Source organism: Myxine glutinosa, chromosome 14, assembly GCF_964187855.1.
Source record: "Myxine glutinosa chromosome 14, kmMyxGlut1.1, whole genome shotgun sequence".
NCBI lineage: Eukaryota > Metazoa > Chordata > Myxini > Myxiniformes > Myxinidae > Myxine > Myxine glutinosa.
The window spans coordinates 79,976,807-79,999,866 of NC_136274.1; the positions used below are offsets into that span (position 1 = coordinate 79,976,807).

Genomic DNA, 23,060 nt, shown 5'->3' on the forward strand with positions numbered 1-23,060 from the left:
ATTTTTGTGCATTCAGCAAGTTCAACGAAATATGTGTTTCCTTTTTCTCTTCTTCCCCCTGGTGGCAGCTCACTCCTATTGAGAAGTTTGCTTTGAGTTACCTGGAAGAAGAAACTGAGCATATCTATTGTATCGATCGCTTTCGTCTCCTGGTAAGATTGTTTGTTTTGAGCCGACTGAGCAACAGTTTTGAGACACAAAAGTCCATTGTGAGGACTATCCTCATGTCAAGGGTTAAGGTTTTATTCCTGGTCTCGACCAGCATATTCTCAGCCCATAACGTGTTCAAGCTCGAACCAAACTCCATGTTTCCCATGATCAGTCGACTGTGGACAAATAAATGATCATAATATATTGGATTTTAACTTGGGATTCCATAATCAAGAACCAAGTGCTCAAATTGTAGCACCAAGTAGGACAATTCAGAAGTAATGATCAGCAGAAAGCTTTTGCAGATTTATGCTTTAATTGAATGAGGGAATGACCAGATTCTTGTAATTGCAGGTACGAGTGGTTGATGGGTTGAAGAAGGGGTGGGAAGCTAACTGGTTGCAAGTCACCAGAAAAGCCGAGAAGCGGAAGCGAGAGGAGGAAGAGGAGGAGGAAATGGCCATGCTTACTTACAGTCGGGAGGATGCGAGCAATACGGTTAGCCAAGTGCAATTAGTACTTTGTATGAGGCCATTTTCTATTACAAATGTAGAAATGAGTTGCAATTTTGAAGACCACCCACCTCTCACTTTCTCCCCACCTCCTCCTTCTGCACTTTTTAATTTGCAGATGAGCATCTTACTCATGGTGGGACTTGATAACAAAAAGCACTTTGGTCACATTTATAATTTAGGGTTTTTGTGAATCTGCAACCTTTTTTTGGAGGGCTGAATTCACAGAACTACAGGCCTACAGGACCAATTTGGGTCTTTGTATTATGAATCTTCAGAAAATTGATATTGTGAATGACTGTTGAAACCTGTCTGCCTCCTCCAAATCCTGGTGGCGTCTGGTCAAATCTGTTTCTGGTGTTTGTTCCCCCTCCATCCCCTCCCTTACCTCAAATGGCTACACAGTTGACAACGCCCGTGACAAAGCCGAATGCCTCAACTCTTGTGTTTGCCTCAAAATCTTGTGTCCCGAACCCATCTCTCTCTGTACCCACATTCGCAGTCCAACCACTGGCGTCACTAGGGGGGTGTGGACCGCACCGGGTGCCACTATCAGAGGGGGTGACACCAAATTTTTTGCAGTGTTTCAGCAGGAATTTTTTATTTTTTATAAAAATATCCCTGTAGTTAGTTATAACGACAAAAACATTTTCCGTAAGCCCAGCTTACATGTATCGATATACCTACAAGGCTAAAACTCTATGCTAATTTACTTTTTGAATCTTCTAATGCGCTCCGGTCAGAGCGGTCATTATTACCCAATTACAACGACGCTTCGCATCACGTGGTTTCGTCTGCACGTGCTACAAGCATGCGCTGTTTTCGTTGCCGCTGGTGTTTTTATAGTCGCTGCTTTTGTCAAATTTTCTGGTGTTTTAGCTACAATATTGTGGTAATTGCTATTTGAGAACCTGTATCAATAACTTTTTTGAGAATGAAGTAGTAATTAAAGGAAAAGAAGGAGAAAATAAAAAAGGCTTTAGGCTTCTGCTCAGTTACTAATAATGTTGTAACTAATAATGTTGTAATTCAATGTAGAAAGATTTTACAAAACAATTTTGTTGTTAGTATTGTGGCGGACACGAAAGCCCACTGGCGTGGTGACATCATTCCGTGCACCAAGTGGGCGGCGGCCACGCCCTAGGGGTAGGCGTGGCCTCAGAATATACACTGGGTGCGCAGCCCGGAGCGTGCCAGTGCTACAGTGACCTCTTGTCAATAAAGACACTTTTGTTTAACCGCGTTGTCCGCTTCCTCCTTGGTAGCAAGTCACGCGCGTAGCACCGCGCTTCATTGGTGACCCCGACGTGATGCGTCAAAGCCTGAACTGGGCTTCGGCCTGCAGGAACCAGATCTCCGCCTGAGCTTCCCAGAACTCGGGGAGCTTTATCGCTACCGCGTTGGTTGCCATGGCTGTGGCGGTTTCGGGTGGTCAGTGACGGCTGACCAAACGCGGTGGGCGCGGTGCACGAGCAATGGGTGCGTGGAGCTTGGCAACTGCTGGCGTTCTTCAGCCGGCAGCTTCGCCCGCCCGAACGCCGGTACAGTACCTTCGACCGCGAGTTGCTCGGGCTCCACCTGGCGGTCAGGCACTTCCGCCATCTGCTCGAGGGCCGTGCGTTCACGGCCTTCGTCGACCACAAGCCACTGGTGTTCGCGATGGGCAAGGTCGCCGAGCCGTGGTCGGCCCGGCAGCAGCGTCAACTCTGGGTCGTGTCCGAATACACGACGGACATCCGGCACGTCGCGGGGAAGGACAACCCAGTGGCGGATTGCCTTTCCCGGTCAGTTGCCCATGCGGTCCACCTCGGCATCGACTATGCCCGGATGGCGGCGGACCAGGCCGCCGACCCCGACGTCCAGGCCTTGCGGACCGCCGTTACGGGCCTCCGCGTCACCGAGGTGCCGTTCAACGGCACGGGCACGGCCCTCTGGTGCGACGTCTCCCTCGGGCGGCCTCGCCCCATCGTGCCCGCAGGCTGGTAGCGCCGGATTTTCAACTCCATCCACGGCCTGTCCCACCCGGGCACGAGGGCCTCCCAGAGGTTGATCGCCGACAAGTTTGTCTGGCATGGCCTCCGGAAGGCCGTCCGCGGCTGGGCCAGGACGTGCCTCGCGTGCCAGCGCGCGAAGGTGCACCGACACACCCAGGCCCCATTGACCCCGTTTGCGGTGCCGGAACGTCGGTTTGACCACGTTCACGTGGACCTGGTGGGACCTCTGCCCCCCTCGCGGGGTTTCACCCACGTCCTGACCATGATGGACCGCACCACCCGGTGGCCGGAGGCCGTGCCTTTGGCGTCAACGACGGCGGCCGACGTCGCGCAGGCGTTCATCGCCACCTGGGTCGCCCAGTTCGGCGCCCCCTTGGACATCTCGTCCGACCGCGGCCCCCAGTTCACCTCGGAGCTCTGGGGGCGGTCGCGCGGGGGCTCGGGGTCCAGCTGCACCGCACCACGGCCTACCACCCCCAGGCTAACGGCCTGTGCGAGCGGTTCTACCGCTCGTTGAAGGCCGCGCTCCGGACCGCCCTCCGCGACGGCAGCTGGGTCGACAGGCTCCCCTGGGTCCTGCTGGGCCTCCGGACGGCGCCCAAGGAGGACCTGCGTGCATCCGCGGCGGAGTTGGTCTTTGGACAACCGCTGCGGGTGCCGGGCGAGTTCCTCCCCGACCCCACGGCACCTTGGTCCGCGGCGCAGGAGCGCTCCGCGCTGCAGGAGACCGCCCGGAGGTTTGCCCCGGTGCCGACGGCGCACCACTGGCACCCACCCACGCACGTCGCCCCGGAGCTTCGCACCGCGGAGTATGTCTTCGTCCGGCACGACGCCCACCGGACACCACTGCGGCCCCCGTATGAAGGGCCTTTCCGCGTGCTGGAGACCGGGGTGAAATACTTCACCTTGGACATCGGCGGTACTCCCGACCGTGTCTCGGTGGATCGACTCAAGCCGGCCCACCTTGACGTGGACCACCCACCGCCGGTGGCTCGGCCCCCGCGTCGGGGTCGCCCCCCGGCGGGCGGACCCCCGGCACCGCCCAGCACCGCCGGCACGCCGACCCTTGGTCCGGCACCCATCCCGGGTACAGCCGGGGGCATCCCAGCTGGCATCCCTGCACCCCGGACGCCGCCGGTCGCCAGAGGGCGCTTCGGCCGGGTCATCCGTTTGCCCCGCAAACTGGCCCTCCAGGTGCGCGGGAATTCTGGGGGGGTGCGTGTGGTGGACACGAAAGCCCACTGGCATGGTGACATCATTCCGCGCACCAAGTGGGCGGCGGCCACGCCCGAGGGGTAGGCGTGGCCTCAGGATATACACTGGGTGCGCAGCCCGGAGCGCGCCAGACGCCAGTGCTTCAGTGACCTCTTGTCAATAAAGACACTTTTGTTTAACCGTGTTGTCCGCTTCCTCCTTGGTAGCAAGTCGCGCACGTCGCACCGCGCTTCAATATTAATATAATCTAAGAAATATTACTGGAATGACTGCCAACCAGATGAGTTTTCATAAACAAGCAAACCTTTCATTTCGGTTTTGCCATGCTAAAGGTTATGGCGGTGTAGCAGCTGTGGGAATGAGGTTTTAACGGTGATTCACACCTTGTTTTTCTTTACAGCACTTTACATATTGATTTTTGTGACGTACACCGGCAACATTAGGCCCCATAGCTATTTCCATCTTTTAATTAGTGAAGTCTTTATAAGTTTCACGATCTGGAGCGCGATCATGTGGTGACGCGATTTGTGGCGGCCATGTTTGTTCTATGAACCTGGGATCATCGTGTTGAGAGTGCACACTGAAGTCTTGTGAGAGATTAATTATGAAGGATCCATAGTTAGTATGTAATCAGTAATCTCATTCGTTTCCTTGATACATAAAACGTTTATCACATTGGTCGTTTATAGGATATTTGTTTCTTTAGCTGGAAGAATTCGATTTGATGTGTAATCATTGTCGACGGTCCGTATTCGCCATTGCTGTTTTCTCGTACAGAACGACAAGAAGTGTAATTGTTTGTATCGAAGCCGAAATTGTGAATTGCAATTTTTGTAGATTGTAATGAGATCTGTCGGTAATTTCATGCTCGTTTCTCATGTTGTAGTTTCACGGAGCCAACGAATAAACGGCTTCTGTACGAGACCCAAGGTTTCCTGAGATCTCATTTGCGCAGTGCTCCGCTATTACATAACCGGAATCTTAACGGTTACAATTACATTTAAGCAATTTACAACTATATTTATCTGTCTGTGTGTGGCTGTCTGTCTGTGTGTGTCTGTCTGTCTGTGTGTGGTTGTCTGTCTGTGTGTGGTTGTCTGTCTGTGTGTGGCTGTCTGTCTGTGTGTGGCTGTCTGTGTGTGTGTGGCTGTCTGTTTGTGTGTGGCTGTCTGTTTGTGTGTGGCTGTCTGTTTGTGTGTGGCTGTCTGTCGGTGTGTGGCTGTCTGTCTGTGTGTGGCTGCCTATCTGTGTGTGTCTGTCTGTCTGTGTGTGGCTGCCTGTCTGTGTGTGGCGGGCTGTGGCTGGCTGTCTGTCTGTGTGTGGCTGTCTGTTTGTGTGTGGCTGTCTGTTTGTGTGTGGCTGTCTGTCTGTGTGTGGCTGTCTGTCTGTGTGTGGCTGTCTGTCTGTGTGTGGCTGTCTGTCTGTGTGTGGCTGTCTGTCTGTGTGTGGCTGTCTGTCTGTGTGTGGCTGTCTGTCTGTGTGTGGCTGTCTGTCTGTGTGTGGTTGTCTGTCTGTGTGTGTCTGTCTGTCTGTGTGTGGTTGTCTGTCTGTGTGTGGCTGTCTGTCTGTGTGTGTCTGTCTGTCTGTGTGTGGCTGTCTGTCTGTGTGTGGCTGTCTGTCTGTGTGTCTGTCTGTCTGTCTGTGTGTGTCTGTCTGTGTGTGGCTGTCTGTCTGTGTGTGGCTGTCTGTCTGTGTGTGTCTGTCTGTCTGTGTGTGGCTGTCTGTCTGTGTGTGGCTGTCTGTCTGTGTGTGTCTGTCTGTCTGTGTGTGGTTGTCTGTCTGTGTGTGGCTGTCTGTCTGTGTGTGGCTGTCTGTCTGTCTGTGTGGCTGCTTCAATATGTCAAAAGACCGGATGATGGCCAGGGTTCATCAAAAGACACTGCTCGTCAGTCTCCAATTGATAAAGCTGATTCTTCTGATGCTAGCATGCATTCTGCAGAAGAGCAAGGAGTGGAAATGGCAGAATTTGAAGCAGAAGAGAGTGCTGAAAGTGAGTTTAGCCATGATACTGTAAATGAGATTAGTGACGTTAAGGAGAAAGATTTGCAAATTTTATGTGATGTTTCTTTCTGGGAGATACGAGTTCCAGATCATTTTCGGGTTGAAATGATCAAAAGGGGAAGTGCTTTCCAGAACAAAGATGGGCATTTCAGTGTTGCGGCAAGGCAAGATGAAAAAGCAAAGGGAGATGTGCGCCAGCTTTCAAAAGAGTGGTTTTACAAGGTGATGCCAAATGGTGAGAAAATTATGCGGTCATGGATGGTTCACTCACTCGTCAGCGAGAATTTATTCGAATTCTTCAAAGCTGCGATATTATCAATTGTAAGTGAGTTGGCGAAAGGCATTGATTTCGATGAAGTGATTCACAAGTTCGCAGCTTTGAAGGCCAGAAAAGGAAAGTTATGAATTAGTCGAGATGTTCACGAAGTGCTGAAATGTTTGTGTATTTGTTCCTGTTTATTTTTATGGTATTATTTAATTTATGAGTATATTTCCATATGCATTTGTCTACAAGTTCTACATTATTTGGGCCGTTATTGATTATGCAAACCTAATCCATTAATGTATCTCATGTAACAATAAAGTTCAACGTTAAAATAAACATAATTTTGATGTAGTTCTTAAACGTTTTTACTTCGAATTCGATTGTTTTCTTACCGAATTTTCACTTTAACCACATGAAACTATGGAAATGTAAATACATTTAGGCTGTGCATGTGATATTGTAATTTAAAGGTGTAATTTTAATTTTGCTAGTTGTTTATGTCACTAATATTGCCATTACATTCAGTGATATATGGGAATTACGAGTAACAACAACAACAACAACATGCATTTTAAAGGCCATTTTCCCTGCTGGAGCGGGGGTTAGCCTTGCAGTCCCCATGACAATCTTCTCCATTTTGCCCTATTTTCTGCATCTCTCCTTGTTAACCCCCTTGCCCGCATTTCTTCTTCCACCATCTTTAGCCAAGTCTTTTTCGGTCTTCCCCGTCCTCTGCTTCCTTCTACATTCATTTCCATCACTCTTCTCAACCAGTCACTTTCATCCTTCCTCAACACATGACCAAACCATCTCAACCTGTTCCTCTTCACAGCATCAATCACAGGCTCTATTCCCATCATCTTTCGCAATTCATCATTTGTCTTCCTCTCTCTCAACGATACTCCACACATCCACCGAACCATTCGCATTTCCACCCTTTCCAACCGTCGTTGCTGCTCTACGTTCATTACCCATGTCTCGCTCCCATAAATCATAACACTTCTCACACATGCAGCATACACCTTTCCCTTCAGCTTCAACGACACTCCCCTCATCATCAGCACGCCACCCAGTTCCCGAAACTTCTTCCATGCACATCTCACTCAAGCAACCGTTGCCGAGTCTGATCCACCTTCTCCATTCAGCATGTCTCCGAGATAGCAAAATGTTTTCACACCTTCCAGCTTCACGCCGTCTCCAAGATCCAACTCAACATTTCCTCCATCTGCAGCTCCCTCTGTGCACACCTTACATTTGAATGTAGCTGCCACACTGGTTAATGACCCTCTCAGACCACTACATTTTTGATGAACCCACTCAGCGCACATTGTACATTGAATGGAGTTCACTCCGACACCCTTCCTACACACAGCACAGGGCCACTTCCCAGTTCTTTCAACCTCACCACATGTTTTACCACTTGCCATCACCTTCGTCTTTCCGATATTCACCTTCAGACCTTTTGTCTCCATACATTCCTTCCACGTGTTCATCTTTTCCTTCAGTCCATCCATACTTTCCGCAATCAACACCAGATCATCTGCATACAACAACTCCCACGGTAAACCCTCCTTTATGTTCTGAGCCAGCACCTCCATCACAGCTACAAATAGTAGTGGACTTAGTACCGACCCCTGATGCACTCCCACCTTCACCTCAAACTCACCACTGTTCCCGTCCTTCGTCCTTACAGCTGTGCGCGCCCTTTTGTACATTGCCATCACTACTCTGATCAACCATTCCTCCACTCCTAACTTCCTCAATGCCCATGTCAATACTTTGCGTGGTACCCTATCGAATGCTTTCTCCAGATCAACAAACCCAAGAAACAACTTCTTCCTCTTCTCCATGTACTTCTCCTGCAACTGCCTCACAATGAAAAGCGCGTCTGTCGTTCCTCTTCCTGGCATGAATCCAAACTGCATTTCGTCGATCTTCACTTTCTTCCTTATCCTCCTCTCCAACACCCTTTCCAATACCTTCATTCCATGCTCCAATAACTTTATCGCTCGGTACGAGCCACACTCCAGAGGGTCACCTTTCCACTTGTATAGAGGGATGACGAGGGTACTCAGTTCCCAATCCACTGGAATGCGGCCTTCTTTCACCACCAGATTACAGATCTCTGTCATTCTCTTCACACCCCAACTTCCTGCTGCCTTCAACATATCTCCCACAACTCCCGTCGGCCCTCCCGCTTTTCTACCCTTCATTGCTTTTATCGCTTCCTCAACTTCCTTCTCAGTTATCTTCTCTGCCGGTCCTAAAACAGGGTTACTCTCTATGTTGCCATCCCATTCATTCTCTGTATTCAACAGCATTTCCATATATCTTTTCCATCTTCCTTTAATTCCATCTTGGTCGACAACGATTTGTCCCACTTCATCCTTCAAGCAACTCACCCCCATCACATCACACCTCTCTTTCGCTATCTGCTTTGCAATCCTGAATACTGCTTTCTGACCCTCTTCTGAATCCAAGCGTTCTCCGAACATTTTCCTACATGCCTCCTGCGCCTTTGCTACCTCTTTCTTTGCAGCCTTCTTGGCTGCCTTATAACTTTCATGCTCTGCTGTTTCTGCATGAAAGCCGTCAAGAAGCCGAGCTTTGGTCCCAAACTGTGCGGGCGAAGTTCCTTTCTCCGTACTGCCTCGTGTGCCTCGTTCCTCGGAATTACGAGTAACATAAGTACAAAAAACATTACTAAGGAATCTGTATGGTCTGGTACGGGAGGCGGTCCTTGGGGGGAGGGGGTGAAACCATGAGTTACCGCACTGGGTGACACTAACCCGAGTGACGCCACTGAGTCTAGCCCTGCTGATCCTGGACTCTGTCCTCTCCTGACAAGGTAGAGAAGTTTTTGTCAAATCTCGACTCTGATTCTGCAACTGGACCAGACGGCATCAGCCCACGAGTCCTAAAATCCTGCTCTGCCGCTCTATCTCACCCTCTCTCTGTTCTCTTCACCCTCTCTTTTGCTCAAGGTCATCTGCCATCTTCTTGAAAATCGGCAAACATTACCGCTTTACATAAAAAATGCGCAAAAACAGATCCTTGCAACTACAGACCAATCAGCCTGCTCCCAATAATCAGCAAGGTCATGGAATCAATCATCGCTTCTGGCATCAAATCCTTCCTCTTCTCCAGTGGCTTGATCTCGGATCATCAATTTGGATTCAGACCAGGTCATTCGACTCTGGACATGCTGCTTCTGCTGTCTCCACAATGGATGGAGGTCCTTAATGCTAAACAGGAAATCAGAGCTGTCTCACTTGACATATCACATGCCTTCGATACGGTCTGGCACCCCGCTCTGCTCACCAAACTCCCCTCCTATGTTATCCATGAAAATCTCCACGCATGGCTTGCGGACTTCCTCTCTGGTCATCGTCAACGTGTGGCCCTGAATGGTTTTCTCTCATCTCCACTTCCTGTTCAGGCTGGAGTTCCCCAAGGCAGTGTTCTGGGCCCTGTGCTTTTTCTGGTCTTCATTAATGATCTCTCTGACTGGAAAATCCTCTCTATCTCTTTGCTGATGACTCCACTCTCTGCCGCTCCATTCCTCATCCCTCAGATCAGCAGTCTGCAACCTCCTCACTCTCTGCAGACCTGGACAAAATCACAGGCTGGTCAAACAAGTGGAACATGTCTTTCAATCCTGAGAAATCTCACACTCTTACTATGTCTCTCCGAAAAGACCGACTGGACAACCCTCCCATCTACTTTATCAGCAATCCTCTCCAAGAAGTTCTGTCACTCAAGCTTTTGGGCCTTGCTCCCCCAGCCCTGTCTGTGCTCTGTCCCCCAATATATACACAAAGAATTAAGTTAAGCACCCCCCCCGTTTTTTTACAACCTCGCACATTACAAGTTTGTTGTCGTCAAAACAGTGTAATATACCCATGATATTGCTATATTTTCTGGAGAAGTGATATTATGGTCACATAAAAACATAACAATCATGCCGTTTTCAATATTTTATTCTGAATAATTTAAGGTGAAATTTTTTGGGAAATTTAGGCATATTTTCACCTCAATTTAAGTATGGAGCTATAGGTCCATCACGGACAGTGTGGATGACGTTTATGTTTTCTAACGTACAGTCATTGTTCTGAGAAGACCTCTAGCGATCTTTGCGTCAATAACGTGTGTAGGACCCACGTGATCGGATCACTGACTCAACCAATCACTTTTTTTCACTTTGATCACTCAATTTCATCAATGGATAATTGCTAATGTCATACCAATCATTATTTGATCTCACATACCTTAGAATATATGCCAATGTATACATATACACAAAGAATATATATTAGGGGGTGCTTACCTTAATTCGTTGTGTAGGGGTGCTTAACTTAATTCTTTGTGTATATTCCTACATGTAGCACAAGATCTGCTTGCAACCCTCTTATGATTAAACTGCAAAAATCCAGACTCTCTGCTCACCTTCACTCTTTCATTCCTCTTTTCTCCTGCCTCTGGAACAAACTCCCTCACTCTCTTCAATCCCACTCCTCCCTCCAGGTCTTTAAAACACCTGTTCACCACCATCTCTTTTCTTCCCCCATCCAAAACCTTGAACTTTCCTACCCCCGTTAATTCACCCTCGATGCACTTTTTTGAAATACCGACTTCTTTCCTGGAAGTCCTAGCAGTGTCCCTGTGTTTTATACCTCTCACCCCCCCCCCCCCCCTCCACTCCCGCCAGTCCCCTTCCCATGCCTCCTCCCCCCAAGCCCTCTCCCTCCCACAGATCTCCCGATGTCCCTGCTCTCAAATGTTGTACTTGTGTGCTTCCCTCTCTCTCCCGCTCCCTTTATCATATGTTTTATGTGTCAGCTTGTCTTTTTGTGATCAATGTTATCTCTTACACGAGCCTCGATCTTGTATACAAAAAAACAAAACAAAAAAAAACTATCTGCATTCCCACAGAAAGTGAAACCTCATCAATGTTTTTTGTACTATTGTATTTAATTTTTTTTTTTTTTTTTTTTTGTTATACAGGAATACATTTACGAAAGTCCCACTGGACACATTGAGATCATGCCGGTACGTTGTGACTTGCAGGGTGTATGATGTAGAAAATTTGCTTCCTCTTAGTTTTGGGAGAAAATGAGGGACCTCCTTGGAGTCGGCCTGAGAATGTTGTTTAGGGTCGTCTCTCTTGTTGATGGCAGATCTGGGCCCCACCAACGCCACCTCACGATGAAGGCGATCCATATCTGGACCATGTGGTGGGTCTTCTTTACGAGAGTACCTCGATGCCTGAAGCTCGCCTGCCCCCTGTGTTTGTTCGTAAAGTCCATAAGAAGACTCACAGGCTGGAAGGAGGGGGTAAGCATACCCAAGTTCTCTACCTTATGTAATCCTTTTTTGAGCAGAAGTAATGTGGTGAATGCTGTATACATTTCTTTTATTTATTTTGGTTTTTATATGTGTATATATATATATATATATACCGGTATATTTTAATGTCAGGCTAGATATTCTGAATGTGGGATCAATCGAGGGGAGAAGAGTTGAGGTGATGGTGATAATGCAGAGAAGGAGGTGAGAGATGCTGTATGTTCAGGAGACCAAATAGAAAGGGGACAAATTGAGGAGGTTGGTAGGAGGGTGTTACACTGTTACACACAGGAGGTGATGGAAGAGGTAATGTAGTTGGAATTGGTTTTGGAAGAGATCAGCAAGGCGATGCTGAGAGTGGAGAGATGGGAGAATAGGATAGTTGTGGCATGGTGTGTGTAATTTCGGCATATGGGCCACAGACAGGAAGGACTGAGGGGGAAGAAGCATGAGTTCAGGAATGTACTCGAGAGGATGTTGGGAATTGTTGAACTGGACGTGATGCTTTGTGCTGCAGGAGACTTCAACGCACATACCGAGGGTTTGGAGGAGGAGTGGAAGAAGTAAAGAGGGACATTTAGGGGAATTGCTGAAAATCTCTGTGGAAGAACATCAGGAAGGGGGGTACATTATCAAGGAATAGAAACCAGGTGTGGTGGATGGAGGATGTAGCGAAGTTAGTCGGTGAAAATGAAGAGGTTTGGAAGAGGATGATAGAGAAGATCAAGGATAGATGAGGAGAACTACATGCATGGTTTCTGCATGCTGTCAGCAGAAGAAAGCAGCAAAGAGAGCTGTGAACAAAGCAAGGAATGATATTTGAATGGATGCTAGACGAAAATGGTGGGAAGAAAATTATCTATAAACTGCCCAAGACAGGGATTGGAATGGTAAGGATGTGAAACGGGGAGACGGTGCTCAGGGATGGAGACGGGAAGTTAGTTACAGAAAAGGAAGGCGTTGATGAATGTATGGGAAGGCTATTTCAAGGAGCTGTCTAACCAGGGAGGAAGCATCAGCAAGCTGGAGCAACCGAGCTATATAGAAGGGAATTATGGAAGTCATGGAGATTACAGAGCAGTTGCAGACAGTGTTTGGCATTTGGCAGAAGAGGAGGGTGTTTGGCATTGATGAAATCGGTGTGGAGTTGCTAATTGCGGTTGAAGTAGTTGGAGTCAGTTGGACGACCAGGCTGTTGAATGCATGTTTGAGAGAGGGTAAGATTCTGTTGGAGTGGTGGACTGGTTTCCAAGTCATGCCCTGAAGTTACAAGAGAAGATTCCTGATGGAAGCATAAGGAAATAGGTGGAGCAGCAGATAAGCAACGAACAACAAGCATTTAGAAAGTGTTGGAGGATGGGATTTTTACGCTGAGGCAGTTGGCGGAGAAGCAAGGTGAAATGGTATTTTTCTTTTTTGTTTACAATGTTTCCAAGCAGATGGAAGATTATCTTGGGCAAATTATAGGGTGAAATGAGCAGAGAGGGGATGTGCAAGAGCAGCAGAGCAGATTATGTCTTAGGACAATTGAGCTCTGCTGAGTCACGTGATCTGATCTGAGATCTGGTCCATTATTATTGCCAGAGTCGAGTGTTGAAAGCACCTTCTCCAGCTTCTCAGCTGCAAAAGACAGAGTCGAGGAGTTGGGTATGACGGGGAAGGATCGATACCAAGTGTGAGGGGTTGGGGACACAAGATGTGGAAGCAAATACCGAATTGAGGCATCCGGCCTTCTCACGAGTGGAGTCGGCTGTGGTGCCTATCGAAGAGGGGGAAGGCATGGAGATGGAGCATATACCAGAGACAGACTTGACAAGGTGCCACCAGGAAAAACATTATATTTTTAGGAAGGAGACCAGTTTGGAAAGTTTAATTTTGAGGTTGGACAGATGGTGTTTTCTGATTCTCCTGAGAGTGAGCACACGCTTGTTTGTTGCGGGCTTTGTGGAATGGCCTGAGGTTGCCTTCAGTTGGATTTGCTTTCCAGAAAGAGAAGGCGAGTTGTTTCAGAGCAGCTGCCTTACGAAAGGATTCAGTGTACCATAGGCCAGAGAAAGAATGGCAAAGAAAGCAGACGAGTTGAGAGAGCAAGGGAGGAGGGACAGCGGTAGACCTCGGCTAAGATGGGAAGATTGTTTGAGGAGGGATGCAAGTAAGATGGTGGTGGCTGGGGAGTGGAGAGAGTTGACTAGCGATATAGGGCAGTGGAGAAGTATTGTACCAAAGGTAGAGCAATATTAGCTTGGTACCATTTGGCCTCACTCCATACAAAGGGAAATGAGAATGAAGAAGATTTAATATATATTTATTTTATTCACCCTCTGTAACTGCAATATGACTATATTTGTGCTGAATCCCAAAAGATTACCATAGCACCATTGCTTATTTGTTCATTTGCAGTGATCAGGAAGTTCAAGAAGTCGCATTCTGGAGATGCCATTGCTCCACGATCGCTCTTTGACCGTCCCACACCAGCCTTGATGCGGGTTCGACGTGAAGCCAAGCAGCAAAAAAAGGCTGCCTTTCTCAAGCCACAGGTCTTGGTTATACTTAGATCCATAACTTCATCAGCCCTCTTGTTCCTCTTCAAAAGGGGTTGGTGTTTGGTTTAACATGTCCATACTTCATCTTCAATCATTGTTTCCTCTTACAGGTCTTAGGAACTTGGACAGTAAACATTGGTTACAAAAACAACACCAGCAAAGATTTAAGTTGTTCTCTATAGTCTGGTCCACAGCAGAGTGGTAAAATCTCCATTTTTCAGCCGACAGGATTCCAAATATCATTTTGATAAATCCCAAGTAACTGATAACAAATTGAAGCTTTGATGTGGGTAGAAGTTTGGAATGAGGGAGGGGTTGGGGGGAGGAGGGAATTTGACGACAACAACAACACTGCAGACTTTGTAGTTCATCAAATTATCTTTTGAATGGAGGTAAAGTTGCTTTATTTATTTTTCTGACTCGGCCAAGAAAACCATTGGTGCACTGTTCAGTTGGAGTACGTAAACTACCAACCGGCTAGTTATATGTGGAGAACACTGCAACGGTGGGCACGCTTCCTTCCACCTGAGCTGCCATTCTGTGCAGAGACGACCTTTATCTGGAAGTGTTTTGTTTCATTTGCAACCTTTGTACTTTTGGTACAAAGTTTAGTGCACATTTCTAAAAGTTCATATGCCTTTAAAGCAGTGATGTGCTTTGGTGAAATATTGTGTGGAGGACTGAGTGCAAGACGAACAAAAACGAGCCTTTTTATTTATTTAGTATTATTTTTTGTTTACAAGATCGAGGCTCGTGTAAGAGCTAACATCAATCACAAAAAAAAAACGGACACACAAAACATACAAAAAGGGAGCGTGAGACAAGATGGGGAGAGAGAGGGAAGCACATAAGTACAACAGCAGAGAACAGGGACAACGGAAGATCTGTGGGAGGGAGAGGGCTTGGGGGGGAGGATGCATAGGAAGGCAGGGGGGTGGGAAAGTTTAAAACATGGACACTGCTGGAACTTCCAGGAAAGAAAAAAAGTCGGTATTTCAAAAAAAAAGTGGATTTGGGGTGAATTAATGGGGGTAGAAGAGTAATATGTTGAGTAATATGTTCTCTTCTTCAGGTGGCTTTCTCCAAACCCCTGCAGCCACTGATGAAGCCACCAGCTGAGGCTGGACCAGATAGCACAGAGTGGCTCATTTTTGAAGAATGGACAATTCTGCAGGTACTCACTCATCAGTTCGAGCTCCTATAATCCGGCTTGGAAATGTTTGCTTTTTTGTGGAAAAGTATTCAGAATGAGTATATAGACACGAAACTACCAGAATATGGTTTCACATAAGGAGATTTCTCTTCATTAAGAGGAAGGGCATCTTGTGATAATCAGTGTGGTAGTGTAAAGGAGGCAACAATCCACGAGCAAAGTATCCATGACGAACTCTTGAATCCCCTCCCTATACCTGTTTCACTGCAACAACAACAACAACATGCATTTTAAGGCTATTTTCCCTGCTGGAGCGGGGGTTAGCCTTGCGGTCCCCATGACAATCTTCTCGATTTTGCCCTATTTTCTGCATCTCTCCTTGTTAACCCCCTTGCCCGCATTTCTTCTTCCACCATCTTTAGCCAAGTCTTTCTCGGTCTTCCCCGTGCTCCACTTCCTACCACATTCATTTCCATCACTCTTCTCACCCAGTCACTTTCATCCTTCCTCAACACATGACCAAACCATCTCAACCTGTTCCTCTTCACAGCATCAATCACAGGCTCTATTCCCATCATCTTTCGCAATTCATCATTTGTCTTCCTCTCTCTCAACGATACTCCACACATCCACCGAACCATTCGCATTTCCACCCTTTCCAGCCTTCGTTGCTGCTCTACGTGCATTACCCATGTCTCGCTCCCATAAATCATAACACTTCTCACACATGCAGCATACATCTTTCCCTTCAGCTTCAACGACACTCCACTCCTCATCAGCACGCCACTCAGTTCCCGAAACTTCTTCCATGCACATCTCACTCTTGCAACCGTTGCCGAGTCTGATCCACCTTCTCCATTCAACATGTCTCTGAGGTAGCAAAATGTTTTCACACCTTCCTCACGCCATCTCCAAGATCCAACTCAACATTTCCTCCATCTGCAGCTCCCTCTGTGCACACCTTACATTTGAATGTAGCTGCCACACTGGTTAATGACCCTCTCAGACCACTGCATTTTTGATGAACCCACTCAGCGCACATTGTACATTGAATGGAGTTCACCCCGACACCTTTCCTGCACACAGCACATGGCCACTTCCCAGTTCTTTCCACCTCACCACATGCTTTACCACTCGCCATCACCTTCGTCTTTCCGATATTCACCTTCAGACCTTTTGTCTCCATACATTCCTTCCACTTGTTCATCTTTTCCTTCAGCCCGTCCATACTTTCCGCAATCAACACCAGATCATCTGCATTCAACAACTCCCACGGTACACCCTCCTTTACGTTCTGAGCCAGCACCTCCATCACAGCTACAAATAGTAGTGGACTTAGTACCGACCCCTGATGCACTCCCACCTTCACGTCAAACTCGCCACTGTTCCCGTCCTTCATCCTTACAGCTGTGCGCACTCTTTTGTACATTGCCATCACCACTCTGATCAACCATTCCTCCACTCCTAACTTCCTCAATGCCCATGTCAATACTTTGCGTGGAACCCTATCGAATGCTTTCTCCAGATCAACAAACCCAAGAAACAACGTCTTCCTCTTCTTCATGTACTTCTCCTGCAACTGCCTCACAATAAAGAGCGCGTCTGTCGTTCCTCTTCCTGGCATAAATCCAAACTGCATTTCGTCGATCTTCACCTTCTTCCTTATCCTCCTCTCCAACACCCTTTCCAATACCTTCATTCCATGCTCCAATAACTTTATCGCTCGGTACGAGCCACACTCCAGAGGGTCACCTTTCCCTTTGTATAGAGGGACGAGGGTACTCAGTTCCCAATCCACTGGAATGCAGCATTCTTTCACCACCAGATTACAGATCTCTGTCATTCTCTTCACACCCCAACTTCCTGCTGCCTTCAACATATCTCCCACAACTCCCGTCGGCCCTCCCGCTTTTCTTCTCTTCATTGCTTTTTTCGCTTCCTCAACTTCCTTCTCAGTTATCTTCTCTGCCGGTCCTAAAACTGGGTTACTCTCTATGTTGCCATCCCATTCATTCTCTGCATTCAACAGCATTTCCATATATCTTTTCCATCTTCTTTAATTCCATCTGGGTCCACAACGATTTGTCCCACTCCATCCTTCAAGCAACTCACCCCCATCACATCACACTTCTCTTTCGCTATCTGCTTTGCAATCCTAAATACCGCTCTTTGACACTTCCAAATCCCAGCGTTCTCCAAACATTTTCCTGCATGCCTCCTGCGCTTTTGCTCCCTCTTTCTTTGCAGCCTTCTTGGTTGCCTTATAACTTTCATGCTCTGCTTTTTCTGCTCCCGTACCCTTCGCCTTCTGCCACTCCTTGAACTTCTTCGTCTTCTCGTCAATCCTCTTTCCAACTTCTTCCTCCCACCACCATGTTTCCGAGTGCCTCGGTGGTCCTTTTGTCCATCCACATACCTCACCAACGGCTCCCAACAGACTATCTTTCATTGACATCCAACCACTTTCAAGCTCAACCACATCATCCTCTACCCTACTCAGCCTCTCTTTTAATGCCTCCCTTACTGTCACCTCTTTCAACCTCCACACCTTCATTCTCGGTTGGTACTTCACCCGCCGAGCTCTCCTCGCACCTCTCACCCTTATGTCGCAGACAACCAAGTGGTGCTGTGAAACAGCCTCCCCCGGGATCACCTTTGTGTCCCGTAGGTGCCCCCTATCTCGCCTACGCACCATCAGGTAGTCAACGGTTGTCGTCGACCCACCTGACGTGTATGTAACAAGCTTATTATCCTCTTTCTGGAACTGAGTATTACAAATCAACAAATCAGCTCCATCAGCAAACTCCAAAATCCTTTCACCTTCTCCATTTCTCACACCCATATCCGTAACCCCCACCTGTTTATCCTGTTTATCCTGTTTATCCGTAACACCTGTTTCACTGCATCACAGGCTATCCAAAACCTCCTTCAACTGCAACTCAACCTTGCAGTGGTATCTCCAGCCCACATACCCAACTGGGACCTTGTGAGCGACATTGTGAAATTGGAGGGCTGGACATACCGCTCACCCAAGAGCTGCCGCCAGCGCTACGAGTCGGTCATCATGCTGCGGGAGGAGGGAAAGGTGCAATCTGCGTGTTTACAAAGTTGGATTGTGAAATTGTGGTCAACTTTGAGGTGCAATGGTGACCGAGTGCTTGGGGACACTGGATTGGCATCCCTCGGGTTGTAACTTCAAATCAGGCTATAAGCAGCATTTTGAGGATTTTAATTCCAAGCAACTGGAAACTATGCTATTCTCAGGAAAATTACCACATCAGAATTGTATTGTTGATAAAAACCCCATTTAGCTCATGGGTGTACTTGAGGGTGGAGGTAATTTGACTGCCTAGCCTTGTTTAGACAAAAAGTAGCATAGTTGTGGTTTACTCGTCATGCCTTCAGGGCAACTTTTGATGGATAGTAACATTTACTATTACCACTACTTATTGGCCCCAATACTTATTACCTCCTTGTGGTGTTAGTTGGACAGAGGAATGAGGGAGAAGGATTGTTCTGGCCCAAGTCTTTCATGAACCAGCTGGCCGGGCCTAACATAAAACTATGCTGCCAAGCCTGAATGGACACCATCGATGTTGCCTCTTTATAAAACGCAGTGCCACTCATCGGCCATATTTCCCAACTCAACACAATTAAATATACAAGATGTCAAAGTGTATTTTGAGAAATGCTGTTGCGACGATAAGAATAAAGACTTGCATTGTGCATTTCAAGTTAGTGCACAAAAGCCGAGAAAAATCATTGTCTTGGAATGGAGACAAAAAATGTTTTATTGTCTTTTCAAAAATGAATGACTCCATCATTCTCACTTGAGTTTGATTATCGCAAATTAGACTTCATTTGATTATCCTAGATCAAAAGAAAGACAACTATAGATTAAATTAAATAAGAGCCTGCCTATTCGAATTATAAGGTCACATGCTTCTTTTTTTTTTTCCCTGCAGCTCATGTATGACCTTAATCCCAAGAAGAAACAAAAGTGCAAGAGTGGATTGTACAAGGTGAAACCTGCAACAAACGTACACGTCCGCTCTTTGTAATAATACAGATGGTGTTGTAGCAAAACCTCTCAATCTGACACGTGCTCTCTAAGCTGGATGATTCGGCTACCTTTCAGACGAAAAACAGCCAACTCCTGCGCACGGGGCAGATTTACACCCAGGACGACCACTGGACAGCCACAGATCTCTACAGCACTTGCTTTGACCATACACGTATCACTGCTGCGAAGCGCAGCCCACCGTTAAAGCCTATGTAAGCGATGCATCGCACGAACCTCTATCGTATCAAAATCCTTTGCCTACAGGTTTCTGGGAAGTAGAATATGTTGGATTACTTTTGGTTTGGATATGTCGATGTATTGTCAACCATGTGGATGAAGAACCTTCATGCTTCCAAAAATTGAATTGAGATTCCATCTGTGATGTTTGAGATATTTGTTGTTTTAATTGTAGAATTTTGACTCGTGATTATTCTCTGCAGCCTTGGCACGAATCCATTCCAGAAGAACCCAAAGCATGCGGCAGTGTTGCAAGAAAGGTAATCTATGTATAATGGAGCAAGTGTTTGTGATTATGTTTATGTATACACAAAGAATTAAGTTAAGCACCCCTACACAACGAATTAAGGTAAGCACCCCCTAATATATATTCTTTGTGTATATGTATACATTGGCATATATTCTAAGGTATGTGAGATCAAATAATGATTGGTATGACATTAGCAATTATCCATTGATGAAATTGAGTGATCAAAGTGAAAAAAAGTGATTGGTTGAGTCAGTGATCCGATCACGTGGGTCCTACACACGTTATTGACGCAAAGATCGCTAGAGGTCTTCTCAGAACAATGACTGTACGTTAGAAAACATAAACGTCATCCACACTGTCCGTGATGGACCTATAGCTCCATACTTAAATTGAGGTGAAAATATGCCTAAAATTCCCAAAAAATTTCACCTTAAATTATTCAGAATAAAATATTGAAAACGGCATGATTGTTATGTTTTTATGTGACCATAATATCACTTCTCCAGAAAATATAGCAATATCATGGGTATATTACACTGTTTTGACGACAACAAACTTGTAATGTGCGAGGTTGTAAAAAAACGGGGGGGGGGGTGCTTAACTTAATTCTTTGTGTATATATATACAGTCACATGAAAAAGTAAGTAAGTCACATGTGAAGTTTTGACTTTTTCAACATATTTCAACATACAGCTATTTGATCTTCATTTCAACAATATTGATAGATAAAGGTGATATAATATAACAAATATCATGAAACATTTACATTTTGTAGTCCATTGTATAATTTAAATAAACATAAATGCAAATTTCACATGTGGATAAAGTAAGTACACCCTTGGCTCTAATAGGTGGTATTGGCCCCTTTGGCAGAAACAACCTCAAGTAGGCGTTTCTTATAACTGTCTACCAGTCTCTGACATCGACTGGGAGAAATTTTTGCCCACTCCTCCATGCAGAATTCTTTCAGCTGTACGATGTTTGAGTGGTTTCTTGCATGCACAGCTCGTTTCAAATCCCCCCACAACATCTCGATGGGATTTAGATCCGGGCTGTGACTTGGCCATTCCAGAACCCTCCATTTCTTTCTTTTCAGCCATTCCTTGGTGGATTTACTGGTATGTTTAGGGTCATTGTCATGTTGCAAGGTCCACCTTCGGTTGAGCTTCAACTTTCCGACAGATGGCCTCACATTATCCTCAAGCACCCGCTGGTACAATGAAGAATTCAAAGTGGATTCTATGATGGTGAGCTGCCCAGGTCCTGATGCAGCAAAGCTGCCCCAAACCATTATATTTCCACCACCATGCTTTACAGTTGGTATCAGGTTCTTGTGGTCAAATACTGTCTTTGGTTTTCGCCAAACATGTCTTCTGGTACTGTGGCCAAATAGCTCTACCTTTGACTCATCTGTCCAGAGCACATTGTTCCAGAAGTGCTGGTCTTTGCCTCGGTGTTCATTAGCAAACTTTAGTCTTGCCCTGATGTTCTTTCTGGACAGCCAAGTTAGGCCTCCTGGCACACCTCCCATGTAGATCAAATTTGTGCAGCCTCTTTCTAATGGTAGACTAGTGCACTTTGACATCAACAGTGGCAAGAGCTACCTGTAGGTCCCGTGATGACATTCTGGGGTTCTTCGAGACTTCTTTCAGCATTTTGCGGTCTGCTCTCGGGCTGAACTTGCTGGGGCGGCCTGGCCTGAACAAGTTGGCAGTTGTTTGGAATCTTCTCCACTTGTAGATGATCTTCCGGACAGTCGAATGATTGATTTCAAATTGTTTGGAGATCTTTTTAAATCCCTTCCCAGACTCGTAGGCATCTATAACCTTCTTTCTGAAGGCCTCAAAGAGCTCTTTTGATCTCGGCATGGTAACGCCGCACTTTTTTTTTTTTTTTTTTTTTTTTTTTTTGTGTACACAGAGTCGAGGCTCGTGAAAGAGCTAACATTTATCAAACAAACAAGCAAACAAAGTATATAAAAAGGGGAGCGGTCGACAAGATGGGGAGAGAAGGGGAGGAAGCACACAAACACAACATTTGAGAGCAGGGACATCGGGAGATGTGTGGGACGGAGAGGGCCTGGGGGGAGGCAGGATAGGCATAAAACGCAAGGACACCAAGGACTTCCAGAAAAGAAGTCGGCACCTCAAATAGTGGATTTGGGGTGAAATTAGCGGGGGTAGAAAAGATCAAGGTTTTGGATTGGGGAAGATAAGAGATGGTGGTGAACAGCCGTTTTAAAGACCTGGAGGGAGGAGTGGAATTGAAGAGAGTGAGGGAGTTTGTTCCAGAGGCGGGAGAAAAGAGGAATGAAGGAGTGAAGGTGAGCAGAGAGTCTTGATTTTGGCAGTTTAACCACAAGAGGGTTGCAGGCAGATCTTGTGCAACCTGTAGGAATATTTGGGGGACAGAGCCCAGAGAGAGCTGGGGGAGCAAGGCCCGGAGAAGAGTCGGGAGAAGACGGAAAGACCACCAACCTGCCTGTGGTGAGTCAGTGAAAGGCCCTCGGAGATAGCGTCATCGCGGGAGATTCCAATGATTCTGAATGCTTTGGTTTCAACATCGTGAAGACGAGCTAGGTGTGAGGCAGGAGCACCAGCCCAGAGGGGAGAGCAGTACTCCATTGAGCTGCGGATGAAAGCCTTGTATGTGGTGAGGAGCTCAGGTGTGCCAAGGAAGGACTTCGCACGACGGAGGATGCCCAGTCGGCGACTGGCTATGGAGGCCAGCTTGGAAATGTGGTTTTCCCAGGAAAGATCATGGCAGATCGTGAGACCCAAAAGCTTGAGTGACAGAACTTCTTGGAGAGGATTATTCAGAAAGTAGATGGGAGGGTTGTCCAGTCGGTCTTTTCCGAGAGACATCGTAAGAGTGTGAGATTTGTCAGGATTGAAAGACATGTTCCACTTGTTTGCCCAGTCTGTGATTTTGTCCAGGTATGCAGAGAGTGAGGAGGCTGCAGACTGCCGATCTGAGGGATGAGGAATGGAGCGGCAGAGAGTGGAGTCATCAGCAAAGAGATAGAGAGGATTTTCAAGAGAGTCAGAGAGATCATTGATGAAGACCAGAAAAAGCACAGGGCCCAGAACACTGCTTTGGGGAACTCCAGCCTGAACAGGAAGAGGAGATGAGAGAAACCCATTCAGGGCCACACGTTGACTACGACTAGAGAAGAAGTCCGCCAGCCATGCGTGGAGATTTCCATTGATACCAAAAGAGGAGAGTTTGGTGAGCAGAGCGGGTTGCCAGACCGTATCGAAGGCACGTGATATGTCGAGGGAGACAGTTCTAATTTCCTGTTTGGCATTGAGGACCTCCATCCATTGTTGAG

General features: G+C 46.9%; 1 protein-coding gene across 5 annotated transcripts in view; it reads left to right on the forward strand.

Annotated features, from left to right (window-relative positions):
* EP400 (E1A binding protein p400) overlaps positions 1-23,060 on the forward strand; it is a 183,550-nt gene that overhangs the window by 125,879 nt on the left and 34,611 nt on the right. For all 5 annotated transcript variants that reach the window (XM_078768379.1, XM_078768380.1, XM_078768381.1 and 2 more), the window contains 10 exons: positions 69-152; positions 505-648; positions 11,142-11,186; positions 11,315-11,471; positions 13,884-14,020; positions 15,099-15,200; positions 18,091-18,264; positions 19,145-19,201; positions 19,318-19,454; positions 19,683-19,739. In XM_078768379.1, coding sequence (XP_078624505.1) covers positions 69-152; positions 505-648; positions 11,142-11,186; positions 11,315-11,471; positions 13,884-14,020; positions 15,099-15,200; positions 18,091-18,264; positions 19,145-19,201; positions 19,318-19,454; positions 19,683-19,739 — 1,094 coding nt within the window. The remainder of the gene's footprint in view (positions 1-68; positions 153-504; positions 649-11,141; positions 11,187-11,314; positions 11,472-13,883; positions 14,021-15,098; positions 15,201-18,090; positions 18,265-19,144; positions 19,202-19,317; positions 19,455-19,682; positions 19,740-23,060) is intronic.